At 45.0% G+C, this 20,115-nt stretch overlaps 1 protein-coding gene across 50 annotated transcripts in view; it reads left to right on the top strand.

Moving 5' to 3' along the window:
* MAP4K4 (mitogen-activated protein kinase kinase kinase kinase 4) overlaps nucleotides 1-20,115 on the top strand; it is a 185,394-nt gene that overhangs the window by 72,573 nt on the left and 92,706 nt on the right. For all 50 annotated transcript variants that reach the window (XM_089327465.1, XM_051835407.3, XM_051835298.3 and 47 more), the window contains one exon: nucleotides 18,819-18,875. In XM_089327465.1, coding sequence (XP_089183591.1) covers nucleotides 18,819-18,875 — 57 coding nt within the window. Of the gene's footprint in view, nucleotides 1-18,818; nucleotides 18,876-20,115 lie in introns of those variants that run through there.

Raw genomic sequence — 20,115 nt, 5'->3', positions numbered from 1 at the left:
TCTTTGTAAATTGTAGGCTGTTACTGTGGCCCTCTTTCCAAAGATTTGAATGAGATTTTTAATGTGCCTCCACCCAAGAAACAGTGTGAAAGAAATGTTGCGGCTGTGTTTTCTCAGTAGTCTGTCTAGTCACATAGTAGTGCTTCATTTTCAGCAGTAGGTGGGAAAAGTACTGCTGAGAGCGTCCTGAGGCTCTGCTGGGCCTCGGTGCTGCAGAGCGTTTCCCCCACTCCACAGAAGGTGAAGAGCTGCATGTGCAGTTGTGATAGTCAGCAGTCAGTCCTGCCCGCCAGCCGCTGTGCTGGGCCTCACACATGGGAGGGCGTCAGGTGGGTCCCTACCCGTGGCGGGGCAGCTGATAGCGCTGCTCACGACTTCTAGGTCTGAGTCCAGGTTGCTCACCACTTCTCCCCCTTAAAGTTTAGTTATTTGAAAGGTAGAGTGTAAGAGAGAGAGAGAGAAAGGGAGGGAGGGAGGGGAAGGGAGATACTGAGATCTTCCATTCTCTGATTCATTTCCCAAAAGCTAGCAACACCCAGGAGTCAGGAGCTCCATCCAGGTCTCCCCCATGGGTGGTAGGAGCCCAAGGACATCATCATCTGCTGCCTTCAGGGCACATTATCCGGAAGCTAGATTGGACCAGAATAGCCAGGACTCAAGCAGGCACTTGGAACTGGATGTGGGCATCCCGGGCGACGCTGAGCCACAATGCCCACTCTCACACAGCACTTCTCTGGGAATTTCTCTGCTTTAGCTGGGTTGACACAGTCTGTTTCTTTGCAGGGGATTTTCAGAAAGTACAGTACACATTCACATTTGTGTAGGCCAGTGCTGGTAAAAACGCTGACTCTAGATTCCCTTTCTGGTGCTGCTTTGTGCCCTAATCTGCCCTTAGAGACCCAGCTCTTTCCCCTTGGCCGGCACCTGGCGTTAAGAATTATGCCTGCCCTGGCTTTGTGTTTTCCCTGCTGAGAGCTGAGAATGGTGCAGCTTTCTAGCGTGGCATTGCGGTCAGAGTAGGAAAAGGGGGAGGGAGTGAAGACAATGCCTGCAAAGCACAGTCTCTGAGCGGATGTGTCTGTCTGTCTGAGGGGCCACTCACTGAGCAAACAGGAAAGGAGGCCAAAGGGCGCAGCCACGACTGGATTTTGAATCGTTGCTGCTTCCCTTCAGCTCATTTTATGAAAAAGTTGTCATCAAGTAAAATAGAGCTTTCTTTTCATGCAAAGTTTATAGAGTTGAGACACGGGCACACATTTGAGTGTTGGAATCTGAATACAGATGTCCTGTTAACCTCAAAAGCCCCCCTCCTGCACTTCCTGTTGAGTTCTGGTTTTGGAGGAGATCTGACTCTTCTGAGGGAGCGCTCCTTGGGAGGACCCTGGGCCGGGCCGTGGGTGGAGGGTTCGGGGTGGTGGAAAACGTGTAAGCCCTGGAGTCTACTCCTAGGCAAGCTGCAGACCTCTCCACCTAGGTCTGCGTTGCTTGCTTCGTCACACCGCTGTCTGGGTTGTCAGTGAGGGGTTTCTGTCTTTGCTGTTTGAAAGGCTGCGTGAAGCAGTAACTCGGGTTCCCTTCTACCCTCCTCAGTCTTTTTTTTTTTTTTTTTAATTTTATTTATTTATTTTTTTTTGACAGGCAGAGTGGACAGTGAGAGAGAGAGACAGAGAGAAAGGTCTTCCTTTGCCGTTGGTTCACCCTCCAATGGCCGCCGCGGCCGGCGCGCTGCGGCCAGCGCACCGCGCTGATCCGATGGCAGGAGCCAGGAGCCAGGTGCTTTTCCTGGTCTCCCATGGGGTGCAGGGCCCAAGCACCTGGGCCATCCTCCACTGCACTCCCTGGCCACAGCAGAGGGCTGGCCTGGAAGAGGGGCAACCGGGACAGAATCCGGCGCCCCGACCGGGACTAGAACCCGGTGTGCCGGCGCCGCAAGGCGGAGGATTAGCCTAGTGAGCCGCGGCGCCGGCCCCCTCCTCAGTCTTAACCCTTCTCACTTCAAGCTTCCTGCGTGTTGTTGAGTGGCTTTGCGGGGCCGTTATTGGTGCTATGCAGGAAGGTGAGTTCCTGAGGCTGGCCCTTACCCATACGGAACAACGTGGGATGTCTGGCCATGGAGACAAGAAGCCCTGGCTGTGTCCCCCAGAGGGAGGCGAGCCAACTGTCTCTGTAAACTGGGAGACAGTTGGAGAGGTTTGAGGTTGTACCTCCTGCTTGACATTGTTTATAAAGGTCTGTGTTTACAAATTACTGAATAGATTTGCCATACAAGCACCTACTGGCCTCTTATTATTCATTGAAAAAACATGAGGGCCTGCTGTGTGTGCAGGCCCTGGGCAAGTGCTGGGGGTGAGAACTTAGAATCCAGTAATTAGTGATTCACCCTCTGTTGAAACAAACACTCTTGCTGCCCAGTTGAAGGCAGAGTGACCACGTTCCTGTTTTCCCAAGGCAGTCCTGGTTCACACCTGCTGTCCTGGCACACTTATGCAGTGGCCCTTTGGGTCTCAAGTGCCTTGTTTGGATGATAAGTTAATACAGTCATGCCAGTGAAGGGAAGGAGCCAGGGCTTGTCTGGGGGCTCACGGAGTGTGCTGCCATCTGCTCCTCCGGCTCCTCTCACGTCTGCTTTTACATGTCCAGGAGATAGTGGCCATGCAGTTGATTAGTGGGGAGTGACGCTTAACTTACTCAGCAGCATGTGACCCAGGGTGCTGATGTTTTGGAAACTTGTAATTTTTTATTGAGAATGTGGATTTGGGTGGAACATATTAGAGTCTTCCTGACTTTATTCCCCACAGGCTCATGGTTGCAGTTATTGTAAATTATTTAGGGGGAGGTAGTTGCTAGGCTCTGTGCCTTAGGAATTTTGCTCTAATGGATCTGGGTGAGGCCTAAGCATATTTAATTACAAATAAACCAGCAACAACAACAGAATCTCTTCCAGTGACAGATTCTCAACCAGGGTTGAAGAATCATTGCTGTTGTCAGTCAAGAGCACTGGACCGGTGTCTTGCCGCCTGCATCTGGGAGTGTTCTGAGCTGGAAGGACTTGGGGATGCAGTGGAGTCCTGTGGTCTCACGGAGGAGCCCTCACTCCACCTGGATGCTGTCTCCTCGGGACTAGCCCAGAGACCAAGGTCTCACAAGTCTGTTTAAAGAGAAACCTAGGCATTTAAAAATGTACAACTTCCTAATTGGGAATATTCAACCTAAAAAAAGACAAGAAACAAGTAACTCCCTCCCACCCCCCACCCCCAGACACAATGGGAAATGTGATGCCTGATTTAGTCAGTGATTTAGTCCATGAATTACCAGGGGGAAGAACCCTGCCATTAGCGTCTGGAGGGTGGTTTCTGGCTGTAGATGTAGAATCCGCAGGAAGTGCTTTAATAAGATGCCAGGGCAATCTGAAGTAGACGCAGCACAACCATAACAAGTGTGCAGAGGCTATCTTAACGTGGCTGTTCATCAGCTCTTACTCAATAGAGTCTTGAAACGTTATAGCTGAAGTGACCACGTGCCAAATTGTAATATGCAGTGATGTTCATCATGACTTTAAAGGTTCATTTTTTAACTTAAAAATATACACTTTTTCATTTTTCTTTCTCTAGCTATGGTCCTTACAGAAAGGAGGGAGACTTTGCTTTCTGTACTAAGTTAGAAAATCAAGATAAGGCTCTGCCAGTGGAGGCCTCAAACTTTAACCTTGTGCAAGTTTTGCTTGAAAAATGACTACTAAAAAGAGCAGAAATATGGTCAGGTGGTGCATGGAGGAATGTAGCTAATTTTGGCCAGGGCCTCTGATTTTGCCGCATACAGCCCTTTCTTTAACCCAAGCCTGAGCTTTGTGTGAGGCAGCAGCCAGTGTTTGGAATGCTGGATGTGCCCAGAGACTGGGGATGGGGGGTGGGGGGGTCTGCTGTTGATGTATGCTGGGCAACAGGCAGCATGCAGCAGTGAGGCATCCCGTGGACAGGAGGGCTGGATCATGCCACCAGATGCACAGTTGCTGTACAGCCAAAGAGCAGTAGAGCAGAGGCCGTGGCTCTAGTGTGGCCTGCCTTTTGGTGCCTGTGCAAGTGTTTTTTTTTTTTTTTTTTTTTTAAATAGAGTTTAATTTTTATTTATTTGAAAGTCGGAGAAATTTTCCATCCATTTGTTCACTCCCCAAATGCCTGCAACAGCCGAGGCTGGGCCAGTCAAAAGCCAGGAGCCAGAAATTCCATCTGGGTCTCTCACAAGGGTGGCAGGAACCCAAGTACTTGAGCCATTGTCTGCTGCCTCCCAGGGTCTGCATTAGCAGGAAGCTGGATCAGAAGCATAGGCGAGACTCATTATTAGGCATTCTGGTGTGGGATGTGGATATCCTAATTGGCAGTCTAATCCACTGTGCCTCAGTGCCCACCCCCGTGCAAGTTTTCCTGTGTACATTAACTCTAGCTCAGAAGGTCCTACAGGGTGAGTGGCCGGATGAGTCATTCGTCACCTCTGCCTGCTCTCTGTTCTCTGTCTAAATGACAGGGTATCTGAGGAGGCCTCCCCGACCACCCAGAATAAATGACAACCTCCCCATCCCTGGCATTCCCTCTCCTCTTTGTTCTGCCAGGTTTTCCCACCAGAATATATTCGGAAGAGTAAATAATGTATTATTTTTTACGGCTTGTGTCCCCACCAAGAATGAGAACACAAGTTTCATATGCTTTGCTCACTTGAGAATTCTTCGTGTCTAGTCCAGTGCCTGGTAAATCAAAATACTGGCTTGGAGAGTAGACTTAAGTACCACGGAGATGGTATGGCAAGGTGGCCACGCTCCAGACAAGTTCATAGGCTCATTCAGGGATGTACCTGTGGCAGAGCACTTAACTCAGATGATCAGGTGTTTTTTACTTTTTTTTTTTTTTTTTTTTTTGACAGGCAGAGTGGACAGTGAGAGAGAGAGACAGAGAGAGAAAGGTCTTCCTTTGCCGTTGGTTCACCCTCCAATGGCCGCCGCTGCAGCCGGCGCACCGCGCTGATCCTGGCAGGAGCCAGGAGCCAGGTGCTTTTTCCTGGTCTCCCATGGGGTGCAGGGCCCAAGCACCTGGGCCATCCTCCACTGCACTCCCTGGCCATAGCAGAGAGCTGGCCTGGAAGAGGGGCAACCGGGACAGAATCCGGCGCCCCAACCGGGACTAGAACCCGGTGTGCCGGCGCCGCAAGGCGGAGGACTAGCCCATTGAGCCACGGCGCCGGCCCTTACTTTTAATATCATGGATTTATCTCAGGAAATAAATTTTGATGTCCTTATGGCTGGAAGAGTTTCAACTAGTATTCTTTTCTACCTACAGTTCTGTGGATAATTTTGGATGCTTGTTGGTGTGTGTTGAAGCAGGCAAGTCAGACAGACCTTGCCTCATCAGGATTGGTGGGTTTGGGCTGAACCCGCAAGAAGAAAGGAGTGGTGCTGTGTGTTTCACCCACTACCCCAGTGAGGATGCAGAGAGAGCTAAGTAGGCAATTGCATTAGGTTTGTGAGTGCTTGCATTTAGTTAGCTCGAGCTTACCAGGCCAGCCCAGTGTTTAAGACATTCTGTTTCCCTCCAGGCAGTTGTGAAATATTAGTTGTTTCTCCTTTGTATCATTTTCAAGAGTTGGTCTCTTTACACTGAAAGAGACCCAGGCTTGACCTGGACCCCGACAGGGCACTTAGTAATTCTACAGGTGGTCATGTGGGGAAGCAGGTTGCTTGGCAGCTGGCAGATTTCTCACGGTGCCTTGGGTGACCAAAAAGTAGAGGTGGGGTGAAGGGGAGTCAGGAGAAGAGGGCCTTCAGAAACAGGCCACTGCAAGTGTCTGCGTTTGTGGCACCCGGGTAACGGCTGGTGTAGGAGTGTGAAGGGGCGCACAGGCCCCTGAGTGCCGCTGGCGCTTCTCACTCACCAGGTTAACACCCTGACTTCCACCTGCAGGCTATGGCCCCTTACTGAGTGGGAACAGAGCAGGTTCTGGAGCACAGACCCTTGGCTTTAAACCTGGGGCTGGGAATATTTAGTGCAGTGGCTTAAGTTGCCTCTTTGGACACCTGTACCCAATGTTGAAGTGCCTTATTGGAGTCCTGGCTACTCCCTTTCTAATCTGGCTTCCTGCTAATGTGCCTGGGAAGGTGGCAGAAGTTGACCCAAGTGTGTGAGTCCCGGTTGCTACCCTTGTGGAAGGCCTGGATGGAGCTCCAGGGTCCTGTCTTTGGCCTGGCGTAGGCCTGGCTGTTGTGGGCATTTGGGGAGTGGACCAGCAGATGGAAGATATCAGTCTTTGTCTTTCTGCCTTTAAATAAAGTGAAAATAAATAAATAAAAATGTTTTAAAATAAAAACCGTCTGTGACCCGTCAGGACAGACACATGCTGATCCAAGTAATGATAAGGTGCACTGATTGAGAATTCTGCTTTGCCCTCTCAAGGGCTGTGTGATAGGGCGAGTTTGCTAGTCTCATGAAGCTTCTGTATTTTTCCCCCCAATAAAACAGCTATGGTTTTCTTCTTTGAGTATTGACGCAAGGACTTCCCATGTTACGTATTAAAGTTTTTTTTTTTTGCATCGTTTATATACCAGGTGCAATAAATATGTCTATGAAAAGTATTTGTTGAAAGGACAAGTGCGCACAGTGAGTGCTTTCTTACTGAGTGGGCGAGCAGATCCGTGTTGGCAGGAGGATGGAGAGGAGGGCAGGCGTAGGCTTCATCAGAACGCTGCTCTGCCCTTCCCTCCAGCTGCGGGATACTGAATAGTCAGGGAAGGGGCTTAGAACACGGACTCGATCAGCACCACTCGGCTTACTGTTTAACTAAGAAAGCCATACATGTCCGTTTTATTTCCTTATTCACAAACTCTTTCATTTTGATTCTTTTTCTGAGAAAGCAGTACAGGGTGTGTACCACCAAAAAAGAAATGATTATGTAATGTTGAGTTGAGGGAAACTGTGTGGTTACTTACATTTTGACAAAGGTGCTGTGGAGGGGGTTTTCTCTTTCCGTTGTTGACGCAAGAGGTCTCCTTATCTCTCTGTTTGGTATGGAAATATCTTTCAAGACATCATGTGTTCCCCCATCTTGACTAGATTAAATTTTGTTTCATTTTTCTAAAGACTTATTTATTTGAAAAGCAGAAGGACAGGGAGAGAGAGAGAGCTCTCATTCCCTGGTTCACTCCCCACATGGCCGCAAATGCAGGGGCTGGTCCAGGCTGAAGCTAGGAGTCTGGAACTCAGTCCAGGTCTCCCACCTGGGTGGCAAGAGGCCAAAGCACTGGGCCATCAGCTGCTGCCTTCCCGGGCACATTGGCAGGGAGCTGCATCACAAGCAGAGCAGCTGGCAGTCAGACTGGTCTCAGATGTGGGATGACGACATTGAAAACTGTGGTTTAACTTGTTTACAATGCGGGCCCCCTAAGTTAAATTTTAGGTGGACATGGTTTGAGTTTGCATGATAATCTTATCACAAATGAGCTAACGACACAAGGGCATTACTTCTGGCAAGAGATACTGTCACATGGAACCTCAAAACCAAGTGGGCCCGCTCTTTTTTACAAAGGAGGAATGATAAAATTAATTATAATGAATAAAATATCACATGAAATTCAAAATAGGCAAATTAAGGAGTTGCATACAGACTTTGGGTGAATACCTGAAAGAAAGCGAACAGTACCCTCAGGGACCTTGTGTGGGGAGAGCTTGTGTCCTCTCCACCGTGCTGGGACCTTCAGCACTGCAGACCTGGTTCAGGAGCCTGGTGATGCCTGGATTCAGAGTGCAAGGAGATGCAGAGCTGCCTCAAGTCTGCCTTATGTGAATGGTATAAATACACCCAGGTTCAAGGACAGTGTTATTTAGAGCTGGCTCTTGATGTGCTGAGTAGGGAACAATTTGAAAGCCTTAATTGAAGGTTGGGTTGGTAGTGAGCAGGAAGAGACTATGGGTGGATCAGGAGCCCAGAATGGAGTCTGAATGCTTCTCATCACTTAATCTCTTGCCTTTTGATTTATGTCTGAAACTTTGAAATTTTTTTCTCTAAGCCAACGAGAATAGTTCAGTTTGAGTGCTTTGTGATGCCACATGTTATATTTTAATAATGGAATTGTGCTGTGGATATAATTATAAAAAAAATCAAGTGCACTGGGGCCGGCCTGTAGCATAGCGGGTTAAGCTGCTGCCTGCAGTGCTGGCATCCCATATGGGCACCAGTTTGAGTCCTGACTGTTCCACTTCTGATCCAGCTCTCTGCTATGGCCTGGGAGAGCAGTAGAGATGGCCCAAATCCTTTGGCCCCTGCACCCACATTCGAGACCCGGGAGAAGCTCCTGGCTTCTGGCTCCGGCCATTGCAGCCAGTTGGGGAGTGAACTAGCGGATGGAAGACCTCTCTCTCTGCCTTTCCTTCTCTCTCTGTGTAACTCTTTCAAATAAATAAATAAATAAATCTTATTTTAAAAAAATCTACATTTATAAAAAAATCAAGTGCACTGTGAAGTCATAAGGAGGAAATACAGGGAAACTTCTTGCTGAGGGAGGAAGGGAACCCCAACAGTTCCATGTTTTGTCTTTTGTTCTGGATAAATGGTTAGCTGTTATATGAGAATACCTCAAAAACTAATAGAAATTGTGTATTTTAAAATTTTTGCACCAATTTAAGCTTACCATGAATGCCATTTTCCACAGACTTTCTGTAGTTCCCTCATACAAGCTTTTCACTAAATGAGCTGGTTATCTTGTGTGTGATGCTTTCTTGAGTCACACGGAGTCACAGGACTCAGGCTCCGGTGCTGGCACCTGCTCTGGCTTCACCGTGCTTGGTGTGGTTTGGCCCTTGCCTGTTGTTTTTCCGGTTTAATGTGCATGTCCCAGCTGGTCAGTCAGAAGGCCCAGTCCAGTGGATTGCAGCCTAGGAGGAGTTCCCTTATCGTTAGTCAGCTGGTTGTCATTTATCAGGAGTACAGTGTTTGTTCTGAATGTGTCTTGGCAGCATCACATGACCTAATTTCCGGTTTAGCATTTCCAGATTAACTGATTACTTAACTGTTGAATATCATGCTATGTCTCTTATTGGCTACAATATAAGAATAACTTTATATATAAGTTTGCTTGTAGTAAAGACTTGGTAGTCTGTTGTGCTCTTGAACTTGTTTTTGCTATTTTAGATTGATTGTTGCATCTGAAGTTGGCTTTTCAAGTGAGTAGAGGAAAAGGCTGTTGAGCATATGTAGATGTGACAGCTGCCTGCAGAATCTGAACTCTGCATAGTTTCAGGTGTTTTGCTATGAATACTTGTAGTGCCTTCTCTTCTGTTGAAGAATGGTTGTGTTAATCCCATGTCCTTCCTTGTATTTCCTGGACCCTGCACGATGGATGCTTTCTGGTTTGCCAGTTCCTCACACTTACTGTTGTAGCCCAGGCCATGGGACTGTTTCACCCCTCGGAAAGGACATTTGTCCATTTAGTGAAGCTTTATCCCAGGTAGCTTTAGAAAGCAGCTGCCCTTTCTTCCCACCTGACCTGCAGCCCAGACCCTCCTACCTTTGAAGGAATTGCTCATAAACTCTCATGGCAGGATTTCTTTTTGTTACGTGTTTATCAAAGTTGTCTCAGGTTCTCTAACATAACAGTGCATGGTCTAACTGGAACCTGTTGCTGCCTGCCCATTCCCCAGTCTGTTCTAGAACATGACTATGGGAGATAGTACAAATAGTATACAGGAACCAGGTAGCTGGACCTTCTCTTTGTTAGTAGAATACCACTGTCTGATGTAGTATTCACTGAGGCTGTCATTTAATTGCAAGGACTGGATAGGAATTGGTGTTCATAATGATTTCTCCGAGCCATCTTTAGGGGATAGGTGCTGTGGCGTGGTGGGTAAAGCTGCCTTCTGCGGCACCAATATCCCATATGGGTTCTGACTCAAGACCTGGCTGCTCCACTTTCGATCCAGCTTGCTGCTGATGCACCTGGGAAAGCAGTGGAAGATGACCCAAGTGCACTTGGTTCTGCACCCACGTGGGAGACCCTGAAGAAGCTCCTGGCTTCCTGGTGTATAATTTGTTTTACTTATAGTTATTTGTTAATTAAGCTATGCAGAATGACTCACTGATTGGGGAGTGGGTGGTGGCATTAGGCAGGTAAAGTCTTAACCATGTTGTTTGTTTTGACTGTTTCATTCTTCACAGAGGTCTACATATTCCTTGGAATGGAGGTGTAGTGTTTTCTAAGGGGAATTTTGTTCCAGATGAGAAAGCTTTGACTTTGGGATGGCAAAATTCTCTTTAATCTTAAACTTTTTAGGGAACAAAAGTGCTGTCTTTTTATTAAATACCAAGCTTTGACTGATCTAATAGACATATTCCTTTGCATTATTTGTCTACCTGTTCATCCAAAACCCTCGTTACGGTAGGGCAGGAGGAAACAGATAAGCAGATACTGATTAAAATAGGAAATAGTAGTTCCAAGGATGAAATGTGCTCAATAGAGCCTGCTCACCTCAGGCTTGCTCTGGCCTTTGGAGGAGGGTGATGAGGACAGCGTATGGGTCAGTAGGATCACGTTGCCTTATTCTTGCTCTCTTGCAGGAAGGTGTTTAGAGGACTAAGATGTTTTCTGAAGTGCCCTGGGCTGTCTGTCCCAAGTTAACTACATGATTCCTTGTGTTTGATGGCTCATTGGAGTGCTGTCTGGCTAATGTCCCTTCCCCTTTTGGTAATTTTGGAGGTTTCTCAGACACTTCCTGGAAAAAAGCGAGGGCTGTGGTTTTGGTGTTTCCAGTACGGAGCCAGTTAAGCTGGTCTTTGCTTGGGGTGGCTGGGAAGGTTGGTCAGAGGATTGCCCAGTACTGGACTCCTGCCATCCACCACATGGTTGTTCAGCTCCATGTTTTCTGTAAAATTAGAGAAACTAATAAAGGGGAGTGGATAGCGCGAATGCTCACGGTAGACTGTGAGTGGTGTGTATGAGACATTCTGGGGGAGAGAACTGACAAACTCAGTTTAGCTTAGCTACCATGCATGTTTTCCTCTGGCTCTGGGGGCTTCCTTTCTCAACTGTAAAGTCACCTGTTGTTGTTGAATTTGGCTTGCCTATCCTTTGAGCTATTGAACATTTCTGGATATAATTTAATGTGTTTGTTGGAAAATACAGTTGATACTAGAATTTACTTGTTAGGAATCTAACCTTCACATACCAAATCTCCAACTGAAATAGTAAGGTGCATACATTATTGTAATAAATATTATATAGTACAAAAGAGAAAAGAGAACTGCAGTTTGATCCTTTTCATACAGTCTGGGAGAAGTGAGCCCCACACTTCGGAGTGCTTAGGAAACCACCAGACGTCTATTTGAAACTTTGCTTTCACCGCTGTACTCACTGTATATCTGTAGTTCTCATCTTAAGTCTGTGCTAGAGCCTGGGAGTCTGCACAACACTGGTAAAATGATTTTATTTTTCTTGCTGAATTTGATTTGCTTAATAGAAAAATATCATTTCCTCCCAGTAATCTTTTAAATTCAAAATATTAACACCCACCAAGCCAACAAAATATCGTTAAAAAGTCAAGTATGCAGTCTAATAAAATAAAAGTCAAGTGCAAAGATGCAGAACTTGGACTTCTCGGTTGGTTGGAAATGAGAAGCAGCCTGGCATGTGCTTTCGGCAGCAGCACACTGCAACTCCATGACGGAGTCCCCTCTTCCTGCTCTTGTTCAGGTGCAGTGTGCAGAATAAACTCTTCCTGTTCTTGCTTGTCCGCAGAGAAGTGACGTGATTTTGTGTCACAGCTTCTGGTCCTGGATGAGTCATTGCTTTCTCCCCTTTGTCCTGACCTGTTGCTACCTGCATAGCTGTCCCCTGTAGGCAGTTTAGTCTTGAGGAACCCATGTGGTATCCTTTGATCTTGAAAAGCCTCTAGGCAATCCTTAAAGGGCCAGCTGCAGCTCCCGGGATGGATCTGCATCACCAGCCCCATAGTGATAACTCCTTCCCCTGCTTATAAAGATGTATTTATTTGTTTGAAAAGCAGAGTCACAGAGAGGGAGGAGAAGGGTCGGGGGAGAGAATCTTGATCTTCCATCTACAGGTTCACTCCTCAAATGTTTGCAACAGTCAGAGCTGAGCCAGGCTAAAGCCAGCCAGGAGCCTAGAATTCCCTTGTCTCCCACATCTGTGGTGGGGCCCCAAGAACCTGGGCTGTTGTCTTCTGCTGTTTCCCCAGATGTGTTAGTAGGGAGCTGGATCAGAAGTGAAGCAACCAGGACTTGAACAGGATGCCTGTGTTGCAGGTGGTGGCTTAACCTGCTGGACCACAATGCCGGCCCCACAGTGGAAGCTCCCATAGCAGCTGTTTTGTACTTGCTGTTAAAGTGGAGCAACACCCATTGAAATCATAGGCTCCTTGAAGGCAGGTGCCATGTTTTATCCCCTTGGCAGCGTAGCACATGTCCTGGGTATTGGTTTAAAACAGTCTTCAGCTTACTCTTGTTTGCATTCATAAAGGTTTTAATACTAACTAAATATAATGCCAATTCCAGGCAGTTAATCTCTGAAGTCTTTGTTTCAGATTAAATTCACTGGAAAGAAAGGAAACATTTTTATCGCCAGTATTTTTTGGAAGAAAACTTCTGGTGAGGTACAGGTGGGGCCAGGCAAAAGAAGAAAGCCATGGATGAGTGTCTCTGAATGTACTGGCATATGCCCTCAGGTTTCCACAGGAATTCCTATGGGATGCCCTCTTGCTTATCACAGGAGGAAACGGCCAGGCATTGGAAATTTGTTTTCATTGTTGTTGACTTCATTGCTATGTCTGTTTATAGTCAATTACAGTATTTATGTTGTAGCGTAGTGTACTTGGAAGTTTCTATGTAACATAAATTAGTTATATAGGATAGTTGTGGTCCTTTCTATTTTAAAGTGCACAGCCTAGTATAGGGAGCAAGTCACCGTGTGAATCTTGAGCTGGCTAACTCAACTCTGTAAACTTTTGTTTTTCATCTATGAAACGATGATACTTTTGTTGGGCTGTATAGATTGCTTCAAAACGTTAACACAGGATTAAAAGATAAGCTTATTTTTGAAATAAAATTTGGAACCCATGCATGGTTTTCTTCATAGTATACATTTCCATGAACTTTTTGAAGACTTCACATTCATAACTTTAAATTTTTTTTGCATCAAAATAAGCCTTTTAAAAACTGAATTCATTCATTCCCTCCCTCCCTCCCTCCCTCCCTTCTATTTATTTACTTGAGAGGCAGAGTTTCAGACAGAGGGAAAAGCCGAGAGAAAAAGGTCTTCCATCCACTGGTTCATGCCCCAAATGGCTGCAATGGCCAGAGCTGGGCCGATCCAGAGCCAGGAGATTCTTCCAGGTCTCCCACAGGGGTGCAGGGGTCCAAGCACTTGGGCCATCTTCTACTGCTTTCTCAGGCCATCAGTAGGGAGCTGGATTGTAAGTGGAGCAGCTGGGACTCAAACCAGTGCCCATATGGGATGCCAGCACTACAGGCGGATGTTTAACGTTTAACCTACTATGCCACAGTGCCAGCCTTCCCCCCCCCCCTTTTTTTTTTTTTTAAAGATTCACTTACTGGGCCCAGCACTGTGGTGCAGCGGATTAAAGCCCAGGCCTGCAGTGCCAGCATCTCATATGGGCGCTGGATGGAAGACCTCTCCATCTGTTTCTACCTCACTCTAACTCTTTCAAGTAAAATTTTTTTTAAAAATTTACTCATTTATTTATTTGAAAGGCAGAGTTAGAGAAACAGAGATCTTCCATCTACTGGTTCATTCCCCAAATGGCTGCAGCAGCTGGGGCTTGACCAGGCTGAAGCCAATAGTCAGGAGCCTCATCTGGGTCTCCTAGGTTGGTGGCTGGGGTTCAAGAACTTGGGCCAACTTCTGCTGCTTTCTCAGGTGCATTAGCTGGGAGCTGGTTGAGAAGCAGAACAACCAGGACCCAAACCGGTATCCATATAGGATGTGGCCCAACCTGTTGGCCACAACACCAGGCCCTAAAACTATTTTCTATGAAAATTTTGAAATATCTTCATAGGAAGAGTAAATGATACTGTATGTGTGTTTGGTGTATGTCCTAGGAGTGGAGTCATCCTGGTGTCTCTGTCTTGTTTCTACAACCATGTCTCCAGACTGCACTGCTCTCTGGGTCACAAGGGCTGTGCTTGTTGGAGTGGAGGCTGCTGAGCGAAGGAGAAACTGTTTGCTATTTCTAGTAGAATTTCCTTCTGTAATATTCTGTGTGTACAAAAGCTTTGTGATTCTGTGAACAATGCAAGATTTGGGTGGAAAGCACTATGAACAGTCAGTGCCTTTTCTTATTCAGCTGTGACGTGGAGCTGTTGTGGAACGGCAGAAATGTACAGGAGAAGGCTGGAGAGGAGGGGTCAAACTTTTTGCCAAAGCAGTTGGTATTGTACAGCTGCAAAACTGTCTCTGAGTATTGGAGCCCTAAGTTAAGGGTTCAGCCTTTCATTTCTTGGATTCATTTGTAAACCCATCCCCATTTCCTCTTAACGTGAAAGAACAGCAGATTAATCATCAAATATACTCACACAGCACACACATATTTAAAGATTCATTTATTCGAAAAGATAAGTGGTGGTAGGGTGGCACAGATGTCTCCTGTCCACTGGTTCATTCCTCAGATGGCCACAAAGGCTGGGGCTGGGCCGGGTTGAATCCAAGAGCCCATAATTCCATCAGGGCTTCTCACGTGGGCGGCAGGGACCAAAGCACTTGGGCCATCAACTACTGTTTTCCCAGGCACATTAGCAGGGAGCTGGATCAGAAGTGGAGTAGCCTGGGTACAAATCGGCACTCTGATATGGGATACTGGCAGTGCAGGTGGTGGCTTAACCCACTGTGCCACCAATACTGGCTGTCAAATGTATTTTAATAGACTTATTGGAGTTTAGGTAAAGATTATGCAGCATGTATTAGTTATCTGGGACTTGTAATAGTAGAAAATTTAGGAAGATAGGAACATTGTATCTTTAAAAGCTTCCCTTGAATGTTGTTTCCTTCTCACTCTAAATGTGATTTTTCTTAGAGCATTTGTTATAAGTGTATTGCATGTTTGCAAATGCAAGGGGGTTATTTTGGCTTGTTTAGAAACATGAAGGAGGGTTGAAAGTTAGGCCATTTTCCTTAGTTTGAACCTCTGCTAAGAACAGTTTAAGTTTTGTATTTTTAAAAAAGAAATATTCTTTTTCCTAAAATTTATTAAAGACTAAATATGAATCAAAACCCATAAAATTGCAGTACCAGTCAGGGAAATTCTGATTAATATGAGCCTGTCAGACTTTGCACAGAATGATATTGATTAGAGTAGGAAATTTAATTCTGAATTTTGCTATGTCTGCTAAGCTTTTGATAGCACCGGGTGGGGGATAAGTTGTTTAAAAACAGCACATTTTGATAGCAGGAATTTGACAGTATTTGGTAGAAACAGTGGAAGTCCATCATTTGCATCTTAACATAATATAATCATCTTGGATTGGGGATTCTGCTACCATTGTACCTTGGGCAGAGAACTTAATACTAAGATTCAGTCAAAGCGCTCATCGGTAGAGTAGGATAGAAAATCATTTTCTTGCCTTTTTAAGGTTTTCCTGGATCTCTTGAGAAAATACACGTGAATATCTGGCTTTGGAGAGTGAGCCAGCAGATGAGAGGTCTCTCTGCCTTTCAAATAAATAAAATAAGTAAAACATTAAAAAGAGGAAGACCCTGTTAATATTAAGTTCATAATCTCTGCATGCACTAGTAAGGTGCCTTAGTGACCCTGTATGGTATAGTTCACCTGTATTGTATTTTTGAACAGGTCAAAAAGGGGTGGTACCATAAATATCCAGCCTCCAACTTTGGTGAGCAGCACCTGTTCCTCTGTGCTTTCAATCTCAGAACAGTATGATCCATTTATGCCTTTGGCATTTCTTCTTTGAATAGTCTTCAAGCAGTGTGAAGGAGGGTCACGTGTGATACAGCTCAAGGGATGCCATGAGAGGTGCTGGTAGGGCCTGCCTTGGAGGTGGGCACCTAACTTTTGCAGATTTAATCTTGTAGCCCAACCCGAAGGAGAAGTCAATATACTGTTTCTTGGGTAGTGTGGAGTAAATCACAACACGTTTTTAATCCTTATAAAAACTCTGGATGTAACCTTCTTAATGCATGATTGTATACATTATCAGCACTCAGTACATTGAACCCTAGCTTTAGTTTTTCTTTTCAGGCTATTTTGCTGGCCCTTGTGATTCCTTTACACAAAGATGACCCATCTCAGCAGATAATTACTACTTCTGTTTCAAATTTCGATGTTTGCTTTTTTGTTCCTTCTAAATAATTAGAAAAGTAGATGACTTCAGACTGCTACCTCCTTTCATATTGGCCATGCCTTTCAAAAGTTATGAATGGGGACCAGTGTTCTGACATAATGAACTAAGCTACCGCCTGTGGCGCGGGCAACCCATATGGGCACTTACTCATGTCCTGGCTGTTCCACTTGCAATCCATCTCCCTGCTAATGCGCCTGGGAAAGCAACAGAGGCTGGCCCAAGTGCTTAGGCCCCTGCTACCCATGTGGGAGACCCAGATGAAGCTCCTGGCTCCTGACTTTGGCCTGGCCCAGCACTGACCATTGTAGCCACCTGAGGAATGAGCCAGTGGATGGAAAATTCTCTCTCTCTCCCCCTCCCCCTCTTCCCCTACCTCTCTCTTCCCCTTCTCTCTAATTCTGACTTTCAAAATAAATAAATAAATCTTAAAGAAAAAAAGTTTATTAAAAAGTTACAAATGGACCTAAATTGACTAGATTTAAGGTAGTTGCAGTCTGAATTAGGGAGAAGGGGTCAGGAAATGAGCACGGCCCTCTGATGGGGCGGAACAATGAGGAAGCTCAGTGGAGAGGCTGCTGTGCACCTGTCGCGAAAGCCAGGCTTCAGGTACTCTCTGGACCTCGCCTGTAGCTGCCAGGTGCAGAGCTTCTGAACACATTGGGTCTCACTGCAGTCTTAAGAAGCTCACAGCGATTCAGCAGCTTTCCCATGTGCGGTTAGAGGCAGACCCAGTCGAGGCTGCCTGAATCCCAGAATCATTTCTTCCAGTGCAGCATTTTGTTTCCTGGAAAGGAGGAGGCACAATTCTTCAAAGATTTTCTGACTTAAATTTAAATGTAAAATGGACCAGTTTGGAGACTAGCATGTGATAAAGAAGATTAATATCTTTAATCTGGCCTCCACTAAAATAATCAATTAGTTATTGGGCCCTGATTCTATAATCCCTTAGTAAGGGAAATTCACACTCTGTATTAAGCAGATGCTGAATGAATTAAAAAAAACTCAACTCTATGCCACTGTCCAAGTGCTAAGTCTTAAGAATGCATACTTCGTGTTGAGTGGAAGGCGTAGGGGGATGTTGCACAGATCATTTTCCAGTTGCTTCTTGTGTCTTTATCTTAAGACTTGTTTGAAACAAAAGCTTGATACCACTGTATAAACATCTGGAGGGACTTCTTCAAAGACCTATGATTTTCTTGATCTGCAGGGGTCTGGTGTGTTACCATGTCAGATATCTTCTCCCACAGATTTTACCCTGCAAGTGTCCTTACCCTCTTGAAAAGGAGAGCCAGCACACTTGTGTGGCATTTTCTCCAATCACTTGGTTATTTTGCACCAGACAGTTGCGCAGGAATTTGGGAACAGACCTAATGCAAGAAGAATAACAAATTTGAAGGCTGATGAGGTGCTAAGGATCGATGATCTTTGTATTCCTTACATAGAAATATCAGAAGAATACTTAATACTAGATCCTTTTAAGTTCAGCTTGGATTCAGGAACATCGCAGATGAAGTTGCTCGAAGATCTAGAATAAGTGGAGATCTTTCCGCAGATTTGAAGCACTGAACACACTGAAGTGCACTAGCGTTAATCATGAAACCACAGGAGAGACAGGGTTTTCAAAAATATAGGGCATTGTTTCTGTTCTTCATTTGTTGGAAAAGAGTCATTTTCCACTGAGTCCTAAGTAAATCATGTTTAGAATATCTGCATTGTTCTGTTACTGGTCTGAGAAGTGACCAGCAGGGCATTGTAAAGAGTAGATAGAGAGACTGATGGTAATTAAATTCAGTGTTCCTCATCTGGGTGAGAGGAGAGTGATACCTATTTGTCTGAAATACAATGAGACACACATTTTTAGGTCCTGGGTCAGGAGTTAGAATATAGCTGCAAGAAAGCTATCCCCAAAGCTCTTTGTATCCTCCCTTTATTCTGGGTTATAGTCCAACCTCCCTCCCTTGGGACTGCAGAAAGCTCCAAGGAAGACTGTCAGTATAACTCTTGTTGTGACATCAAATAATGGGTATTGCTAGGGCCTAGGGGAAAATTACTGTTAATCTGTTTTGACAAAAATAAATATGTAGAGGGGCTTTTGGGTGTTCGTTTGTTTCCCACATGGTATGTTAAGAAAGAAAGGGTGGTCAACCTGATGTATAGAAGAAAGAAAGTGTTATTTAACTTGTTTGGAGATAATGAAATGTAAATTAAACCTGAGAAAGAAGGAATCAATTGATGCTTTATCAGTTCATTTATTCTAATTGTTTTGTTTATTAATTGTTCATTGGTACTACAAGCTATCTTGTTCTGTTGGAGAGAAGACTATTACATTATAACTTTTTGTTAATAAGAAGAAAACATAGAAGGGATATAATTTGTTGAAAACTTAAGCCATTCTGTTGTAATGATTGTGCAGAAACATTGGTGCCTATTGATCGTTTTTTCCCTCTGTTCTTCAGGGTCGACATGTTAAAACGGGTCAGTTGGCGGCCATCAAGGTTATGGATGTCACTGAGGTAAGGTTGGATCATGCATGTTTTTAAAGAGCTCATTAGATAAAAGACATCTTCCCAACCCCAACAATGAAAGAGTATGATTCTGTTTGGAGAAGTGATCCCTTGAACAAATTGCCCTCACATGACACTGCGAGTTCATAGGTCCAGCAGCAGACTAGTTGGCCTAAATTGTTGCAGATGGTCCCCAAGTAACTAAGAGTCAGTAGCATTTTCTTTTAAAGCAAAAAAATCTGAGTGATGTCATCCTTGGCAACAGAATGGGCCATAATTGGAAACATCTTCTCTAATGGAAAGGGAAGGATTCGGGAAGGGATCCTGGAGGTCACATGAGCAGGGAGGGTGCACTTGTGGGATGGGAACGCTTCTCTAGGGTATTAGGCCACGTTTGTGCCATTTATTTTATTTTTAACATGGGGGAAGAAAACAGATCAAGCCAAGTTCCCAGAGGTTGGAAAACAGAAACATCTGCTAGACTGCTGAGCAGATTGTTGGCAAAATTTAGTAGCAAAAAATAGTTCTTGAAATGGTCACATGAGGATTTACTGTGCAGCTTTAGATGGGAAAGAGGAGAACTTAACTCAGACAAAAGGTAAGTGTGTTTGTGAGCCCCTGTGTATGCCTGTACATGTATGCATGGGCACACATGTAAATTTTTTTAAAAAAAGCTGTAAATTTTAATGAACTAAATCCACATAACTTCAAGTTATTTTTATATGAAAATTTAGTGTGCTCTTAAGAATGCTCCTAACTTGTCTAATCATGAATAGGAGACAACATCCTATTTCACAGATTCTGGAGTTAGCTAGCAGCAGCCTTGAGGATTTGGGATATTTTAAAATCAAGTCATAATTTTCCCGAAATCTGGGGTCTGTCCAGGTGAACAGTAGCTCAACTTCTCTTAGACATACCACTCAGTTACCTGGAAAGATCTTCTCTGCCTTCCCCTCTGTGTGGTCTCCATGACAGTGTGGGAATCTACACTGTGCATACCGGCCAGTGAGGATTAGGGGCATTCTTGTCTCTGGACTATAGGATAACCTCATATAGATATTTGAAGATGTTACATTTTTTGAGCTGACCCTTGTCTTTTCTCATCAAACAGAGTAATGGAGATTTTAACATGAAAAACTGTTGCTTGATTAAATTGCCAAAACATTCTTAGAACATTGTGTTTTGCACTGTGTGCATTACAGCCTAGTGGTAGGATGAGATTTTGTCCAGTTAAATATTACTTTAGCAT

Source organism: Oryctolagus cuniculus, chromosome 2 (genome assembly GCF_051225735.1).
Source record: "Oryctolagus cuniculus isolate XC-2025 breed Fujian yellow rabbit chromosome 2, ASM5122573v1, whole genome shotgun sequence".
In the NCBI taxonomy this organism is placed as follows: domain Eukaryota; kingdom Metazoa; phylum Chordata; class Mammalia; order Lagomorpha; family Leporidae; genus Oryctolagus; species Oryctolagus cuniculus.
This window is presented reverse-complemented; position numbering and strand designations above follow the sequence as displayed.